We start from the raw sequence: 8729 nt of genomic DNA, 5'->3' as shown, positions 1-8729 counted from the left end.
GTGCTGTGCTCAACATGACAATGCCGCTGGATCCGCAAACGCTCTCTGCTATTCGGCGGACCCACGTGACCTGTCGGACAAAGTGTCCTGCCGGGACCGAGCGTGCCGTGATCCACCCTACCATTCGGCTCGACTGCTGTTGGCAGTGTGTACCTTGCAATGTGCATTACTATGCCAACACAACGCACATGCCCTGCACTGAGTGTCCGCACGACTCAACAAGCACTGCTGCGCGCGATGCCTGCATTGCATTGGAGATCGAGTTTCTCCATGCGTCCAGTCCACTGCAGGCAATCGGACTCTTCGTCGGCTGCTGCAACATAATTGCCAGCGTTCTCGGGATCATCGCAGCGCTGGAGGTCCCGTCGGGCACGATCTGGCCTCTGGGAACTCCCCTGTTGAGCCTTGCATCCATGATGGGGGTGGTGTTGGGTGGTGTGCAGCCTATGTTGTCCGCTACACAGCCCACGCAGGGTACATGCATTGCGCGTGTGTACCTGACAGCCATTGCTTTGATGACCGTGTCGGTGCCGGTGCTAATTCATGCTGTAAAGCTGTTCGTTGCCATGCCGAAACGTCGCCGGGGCCGCGACCAGGACCAATCACAGGCGCCAAGTGCTAGCGACATGGTTGACACTAGTGTGGAGAGCATGGAGCGGAAGGCCACCTCACACGACATCGGAATAGCAGAGAGCAGCATCTCCGTGAACATCACCCCGGCAACTCCGCTGCAGAATGTAGTCGAAGAGGGAATCGCCTCCGATATGCATGGTTCTGCAGCCGGTCTGTCAGATGATGCCTCTCAGGAAACACAACTGCCAACTGCATCAGCGTACAAGGCGGATGATGGAAAACTGGCTCGGCTCGAAGCTGGCGACATCAAGAATGCGCAATCACCACCAACTGCAGAGCTGCTGGACGTCCAAGACAAGCCTCGCGTCGCATTTCAAGTGGCAGCGGAGAGCAAGAACCGGCCAGTGAGCAAGTCGGAAAGCCTGTGTGGCGGTTTCCTTGCGGCCGCTTCCTCGTTCGCGGACAAGACATGCAAGGTTCGCCGTCGTCGCCGCCATTGCTGGCGCAAGCCAAAGGAGAAGCTGTTTCAGAGTCTTCGCGAGCAGCTAGTGGGACTAAGTGTGGTTCTGTTCATCGCACTCGGCTCTGTGGTGCCGTTCACACTGCTGTCGTCCGAGCACTCTCGTCCGCGATACCACCTGGAGGCGCACGCGCACCACACTCTGATCTGCACGGACGGATCCGACCAGCAGTACGCCGAGGCACTGTTCATGACCATCGCTCTGGCCATCATGGCTGTGACGGGCGCATACATGCGCCGGCGCTTCAGCCAGGGCCTCAAGAAGATGGCGTTCCAGGTCAGCGCTCCACTGTACACTGGGGCATTGTCACTGATGTCTTTCAGCATACTCAAAGGCCTGGAGCAGCTGGGTGACGGCGGCTCGGAGAATATTGAACTCAGCGAAACGGCCGTCCTGGCAGTGCCCATGGCGTGCACGACGTTTCTCGTCCTGATTCACGTCCCGGCGCTCTTTCACACCTGCAAGAATCGGCGGCGGCACGATCGCACTCGCGACAACGACCTCTGGCACAAACAGACGCCGGACTCGCAGGAGCTGTCCTTCTCGGCTGCTGGCTCGGAGATGTCGTCAGCCAGCGTGGATACTATGGATAGCAATGCAGGTCGGAGTGAGGGTCCCAGAAGAAATATATCCACGATGCTATGATTTACCACTGCCTGCTACCTGTCCGTGCATATGCTTGCCTCTAAACACAAACAACTCTCACTACCGACTATTCATCCGAAGTGGTCCTGCAGACTTTTGAAAGCAAAGGTTGGCCGAATTAAGGCTCAAAATCCACTTGAAGTTCGCAAAACCTCGGTTATGAACCTGCTCCTCCATATATTCAGCCGTGCAGTGCATATTTCTCCTCATTTTGTGAAGCCTTGCCGAAATTCTAACATCCTGTCCTTGGGCCTTTCCGGCCTGGAGTTTGACAAGGAAGAATTGCAAAAGTCACACGATAAAGCATGTAGACTACCGGTGGGTAACAGTTACTGTGTTTTTCATCATAATATCTACAAGACTACAACCGTCTAATACTCTATACTGGAAATAGACTTCAATCGCAAAATACTTTCAGATGCAGATTGGTCTGTGCTCGCAAATCGCGAACTGACACCAGCGCGAACGTTTCCAGGTTTACATTATTTCACGGAGAAGGTGCATATACGCCTTGATGCTTGAGGGTGGTGACGTTAGGAAGTAGTAGATGCTGGAAAAGGTCAGTCTCATGCGAACAGTTTGCTGCATGGCTTCATGACTTAGTTGTATACACCGGTTAACTTTATTCCAATCATCTTGAACTGATAACCTGGGCACTGCATGATCAGATTGAAGGTAAACAAACTGCAGAGAATCTCAGTGCCAATTCTGTGCAAGTAAGCATGAATGTCTCTTCAACACCACCGCTACCACCACCAACAGCAGCAGCAGTAGCAGTAGCAGCAGCACCACCACGACCAACACCAACAGCAGCAGCACCACCACCACCATCACCACCAACAGCAGCACCAGCAGCAGCAATAACAAAAAAAAAAGACAAACATCCGCCAAGGGCCATCTATATACAAGTACAAATTCGACACAACAGTTTTCATGTTGCACATCGCAGTACAAGGTCCCATGTACTTCAAGTACCTTGTTGGTTCCTAAAAAGTAATACTGATAAATGAAAATAGCACTGTGTGACAAAGATAAGCAAAGCATTCCACCGACCAGCAGCAGATACAGCAATAAGTTATGGTAAAGCAAAGCCAAGGATGTGAAATATCCAGCCTAGCATCAGCGCATGGCACCTAAGACAAACAGAGGTGAGCAGGAAATGCATGGCAGCTTGCAACTCTCGCTTCGCAGTAGAACTGTACGTGAACAAGTTGTCTCAACAGCACTTTCAGTACTGAAACCTGAGTTTCTGAAAAGCAAGGCATGTCTAAGCAAGCCAAAAGCAAGGTAAATCAGGCTTCAAGATATAGCACAAGGCTTAAAGCCTAGCAGTCGGCAAGAGTGTTGCATGCAGGGCCAGCTCAACAGTAGCGAAAGTGTCCATAACGAACTAACATGGAAATGTTCAGTTGCCACAAACGGCGCAGTCCCTGATCTTGTTGGCAGGGTTCTACACTATATGGAACAACACCCGCAGGCATCCAACTTAGCTTAGCAAGATGCAATTCCTTCAAACATCGTAGCTATGAGGATCGGCAGTGACCATAGCGATAACGCTGGGGGAGGTTCGGAGAAACAGCCCGTTACCGAAACCTCGACAGAAAAGCTGCAAGGACACGCTTCAGTACCCAAAGCAGTACAGGTCAAACCTACCAAAACATTCTTTAATTAAAAATGTATCAACCACGTCTCCACCTTTTCCGACGCTCCTCTGCTGGATCAACTGCTGCGCCTTCTTCCGCACCGTCCTCGGCATCTTTCTCTCCAGCAGCTGCAGTCCGCCGTGCGGCATGGTCATCATCGATACTCAGCTGCCACAGCATGTCGCTGGGATTGGGCTCCGTCTGGGGCTCGGGCGCCCGCTCCTCCATCTCCTCAACGACAATGCCGCGGTCCTCCTCCTCCATCTGCGCCACGGTGCGCAGGGTCTGCGACGGGGTGGCATCGCGGCGCAGCCCCCGCTTGCTCTGCGTGTCGGCCTTGAGAGCGCGCAGGCGATTCTCCAGCTCCAGTTCGAAATCGGCGGACGACTGGACATCAGAGGACGCACCGCCGCCGGAGGTGTTGTCGTCGTCGTACTCCACGTTCTCATCCAGCGAGCGGTGGGGAGACTGCTCGTTGAGCACGCGGCGCTTCTGAAAGGCAATGATGTTCTGGCGTACAAAGTCTGCGGACTCCTGCGCGGACAGGCCCAGGGCCTGTGAGCGCCGTGTCCAGTTGTTCATTCGGTGACGCGGCACACCCCAGTCTAGCGAGAGCTTCTGGTTGATGAAATCCTGGTGCACACAAACAAAACACACACACATAGACACACACACACACGGGAGCAAGCCAGGACAAGACAGAAGGAGATTAAGCCAGCACATCCGTTACACAAAGTGACAATAGGCAGAGACAGTACAAAGGTGAGAGCCAGTATAGACCGCACTGACCTGCCCACCATGAGTGTACACACAGAACACGAGCAGTAAATCCTGGCCGGTGCGACGGCTGCGAAAGACATGTGCCGACTGTAAAAGACACAACCTGTCTCTAGTACGCACAAGCAATGTAGGGCATGCCTACAGGAGATCACAAGTTGTACAATCATGCTGTCCTTTGGCCACACAAACCATTACTAAAAGTGCAAAAACTGGCACCCATGGACCAGTTCTGATATTACACCATTGTATTTTGTACATTTTATCAAGAGTACATAACCCCCAAGAGTGTGCAACTGCCTGCACAACCTCTATGCTGTGCTGCGACGGCAGAACTTCACATGACATCACGTGGCATGGTTCAAAAGGTTATGCTGGCAAACAGTGCAAAGTGACCACAACCGGCACAAGAGAGTTGTACCCAAAGCTGGGCTGCGTACAACCCTGTATCTATCATGCACAGCACGGCTGTTATGCATGCATCATCTAGCGACATTATGTACGGTACGACATTTTCCCGTCGCCCCAGTGATCCATGATGCTGTCGTACGCGACCTTGCTGCCTTTTTCAAATCTCTGGAAATATTCGGCAAGGTTTCGCCTATGTTTCTGTCGATTCCAGCCGTTTTCTACGCTGGATTCGCGAAGTCTAAGCGAATTCACCTTCCTGCCTTCAAGCTGCGCAAGCAGATATTTTGATCGTCAAAATGCGCAATGGGAAAGTGAAGTTACGATCTTTTTCGTTTCGTTCTTCCTCGTCGTGCCGGCCATTGGCGTTTATCAGAATTGGCTCACATTCGAGGCTTCCTCCTAAGGGGCGCAGAATTTTTGGCAGCCTTCACGCCAATTTTCATTGAAAGGTTTGTCCTTTTCCTACGTCGTAGTTATATTTTCATTGCCGCCCAGATTATCGTTTTCGTGCCCAAGTCGATTTGCGTGGCGTACTTGGACGTCAATTGCAAGTGTTTGCTGATAATGCAGGACGAGTGGAAGTGTGTTCTCCTGCCTCAATGTCTAATGAAGACCCCGGTTTCGTCCGCCATAGGAGGGATCCGTGCATGCTTTGTTCTGGATGTTAGCAAGTACAAATCAGACATGCATCCAATCAACATTTTTTGAAATTCATGCTTTCGAAATGTATGTAGAAGCAGGACATTGTGTAGAGATTTTAAATGTCAGAGATGCAAGATTCCCCATCTGTCTGATGCCTTGCGTGTAGACACATAGGCATGGGCTTTTAGTATTACCAGTGTTACTGCAGATTTAGGCCACGCACAATGTAGTCTTTCGACGATCCTGCTGAAAAGCACACACTTGCATGCGTAAAGACCATACTGAAATACTTCAAGTAATTGAACAACAACAAACGACAACCATGATGCAGCTTATATATCTTGCACTACATCAGCACTAAGCATAGCATGGCACTCAGGACAGGGCCGCAACCGCTGGTGATGGCCGTACCCGGTTTTACCACTCTCGGCGTTCATGATAATTACATGTAACATGTTCAATATGCAAATGATTATGTAGAACACTAATAGGCTATCCTCGTACACTCCTCACTAGAGTCCCTCCTAAACTGCTTTCTACTTTAGTGAGGACTACTGTACAAGCTGCATTATGCAGAGTATCTGTTGCTACCGGAGTGTGTAGCCGAAACAACCAGGTTATTATTCTGATGCGAATAAGATACACAGCATCACGCATCTTCATGACCGTGCCATTCCTATGGAGCTGGCTCAGGGCTTGATGGCAATGCAGTTCACCTGCTGAATTGACAGATGTCCATGAATTCATTTTAAAATAACAAGTCGGTCAAGTGAGAATTCAAGTCGGCAGGAATAGCGCAAGCTCCCACGTAGGGAGCAACACACAATTCCCCAAGTATCGCCGAAGTCGCATCAACCTCTTCTTCACATTAATTACAATACGGCGAATTAAATCAAAGCTGTAAGAAGCTAAATAATTCTGTGACTTGAAACAAGCATTGATAGAAGAATAACACCTATAGCAGGTCCATGTGCTTTAAAAGTTGGAGACTGGAAGATATCCTCTATTTGTTCACTAACAACACCAACATGGAAGCGTTGCGGGCAACCAACTCCGCCATGCTATGACACTTGATGATGTATTGTGGTACTTTGCTTATCACTGCAAGCCCACTGGTTGACTTGATCATCATCCGTTGCTACTTTCATGACGAAGATCAGCAGTGCAACTGTGGCAATAAATATCACCGCCTCCAATGCCGCACTTATTGGAGGAGCACATTCAACTGGAAATGAAACACTTCAATGTTCAGTTAGTGCTGATCTGGAATAGTATGGAGAGTAGGGTGGTGAAGGGTTACACGCAAATTCAACATCCTTGCCGATGAGCACTGTGGAGCATGTGCAATGCAGAAACTGCTGTCCAATAGTATACAGAATCTGATTTCCAGCAATCCTAATATCCTCACATTGATCCCAAGGTGAAGAGCATACGCATGAAGAGACGTACATGTAGCTGCTATGTCATCAACTTTGCGTTGAGAGAGTAGCAGACGATCGAATTCTATCTTTCTCCTTCTCCAAGATGAATTGCAATCAGTCTAACGATTTATTTGTGCTCTTTTCTTATGCACGGAAATCTGGCTGTAAGCTGTCCTCAGGGGAGAACATGTTCTAGAATAAGAGCAGTGGGGTTCCATCTGTTCACGTCATGATGGTAGTGAGTCAAGCAAACGTGCCCCCTTCTTGTTCCGAAGTTTCAAACACAACTAATTCCATGATGCACTACATTACTAGAATTTATTACACTGCATCGTCTTGAAAACAATTCCTCTATGGACTGTATTGACTCCAGGACATACTAACTTCAGTACTTCGCCGAAGGGAGGCTTCCAGGTCTTGGTAGACTTATTCTCCTCCAGCATGGCCTCATACGACCTCTCCAAGGCACGAATCCATCGCCCCCAAAACAAAAACTTTCTTCGATAAATTTGAAAAATGTGCAGAAAGACTGCACGCGTCGGCACGCTGTGCGTACGCGAGCTGTTGCGATGCGGGTTGCTACGGTACGCCGCCATATTGATAAATGTCGCACTCGGAACAGCCGTGACAGAGGGCAAATAATGTGTACGGGTTCATCACGTGATGTGAAGTTCTGCCGTCGCAGACCCCATAGCTGGAGTTGCACACTCTTGGGGGTTATGTACTCTTGATTATATTTATTTATTTTATTCCAAGCAAAACATGGCTGGGGTAGTCAATGACCACACTTTGCGTGGCGATCGCAGGGGTTTTATAGCCAACCACGGCTACATGACGCATATACGGCCAGCCGCATTCGCGCCACTTCCCGGGTGCCGAGTGCCTAGGAAGTTCAAGGTGTCGAGTATGCACTCTGGGTCGGATTTCACTGAGCACAACCGTACATATCCTCGCGAAACCTGCCGAAGCCGGCCACTCACGGGACCTTCAACATGCCTGCTGTGTGCAAGTGGTCACCTTTTCCAGGGTCAATTGACGGGAAATGACATCCCTTGGTCCTAGTTGTAGCGGTCAAGTGGGACAGGTGGTCGCCTTATCAGGGTGGTCTCTTTGACAGGTTTTACTGTATGGTTATGGTTGAAACTACAGTAAAACATGTCAAGGTGACCACTCGGATAAGGCGACCACCTGTCCTAGAAGACCACTGAAACCACGACCGAGGGAGGCTACTTCCAGTCAAATGACCCTGGATAAGGAGACCACCTGGTAACAGAGACCACCTTGCGAAGGTCCCTTGAGCGGTCGTCTTAGACAGGTTTCACCGTAGCACAGTGCCGGTCTGAGAAATCCAACCTCATGAATAAAGCAGCGCCGCGTTCGAGTGCACAGACCAGTGTGTGTGTAGTGCTACAGTCCATTTCAAAACTATAGACGCGTACCTAGGCGAAAACCGTTATGCCAGCATCTATACCACATAAAATCTGTGATCACTTTGTGCATAAATTTTTCCAAATTGGGCGTCTGTTATCCAATCCTTTAGAAACTATTATGAGAGTAATTGTGGAGCGATCCTGAGCAATATTCCGAAAACTATTCTCAAAAAGTTCCAGCCAAATTTGAAATATTTCAAAAACCCTACGCGTCTATAGTTTTGAAATGCACTGTAGGGCTGCGTAGCGCCCGGCAACGCTATTTTATTCATGAGGTTGGATTTCTTCGGACCGTGCTGTGCCAGTGCAGACACGCAGGCAAAACTCACGGCGAGCTTCTGGCCGCGCAGGCCGTACTTCAGGCCGGTAGCGATCACGTTGCCCGTCGACCAGGGCTCCGTCTGCAGGCTGCGCTCCGCCGTTCTCAGGACGCCGGTGCGCTTGCGCTGCGATTGCAGGAACGGCGCGTTGAAGCGCTTGCTGGGCGAGATGATCTCGGAGATGACCAGTGGCTGCACCTGTGTTGGGCAGTGAGGAGAACAAGAGAAAGAAATCCACATGCGTGTACTTTGTTATGCTTCACATTTTTTAAACTCATGTATGTCGAGTCATATTATAGGAAATGATTACAGTGAAACTAGTCCTCCTTGTTGCTATATTTGTACT

The 8729-nt window shown here is 49.9% G+C and overlaps 1 protein-coding gene across 1 annotated transcript in view; it reads right to left on the bottom strand.

The window, feature by feature from the left end:
* Nucleotides 1-2338: 2338 nt before the first annotated feature.
* The window catches only part of LOC135819738 (uncharacterized), a 10023-nt gene continuing 3632 nt past the window's right edge, over nt 2339-8729 (bottom strand). Inside the window, exons 3-4 of the mRNA XM_065332997.1 lie at nt 8393-8581; nt 2339-4015 (exon numbers count right to left, since the gene is read on the bottom strand). Of these exons, the coding sequence (XP_065189069.1) occupies nt 3419-4015; nt 8393-8581 (786 nt within the window). The 3' untranslated portion in view covers nt 2339-3418. The remainder of the gene's footprint in view (nt 4016-8392; nt 8582-8729) is intronic.

Source organism: Sycon ciliatum, chromosome 6 (assembly GCF_964019385.1).
Source record: "Sycon ciliatum chromosome 6, ocSycCili1.1, whole genome shotgun sequence".
Classification (NCBI taxonomy): domain Eukaryota; kingdom Metazoa; phylum Porifera; class Calcarea; order Leucosolenida; family Sycettidae; genus Sycon; species Sycon ciliatum.
The sequence above is the reverse complement of the archived record's forward strand: the minus strand, read 5'-3'. Positions and strand labels throughout refer to the sequence as shown.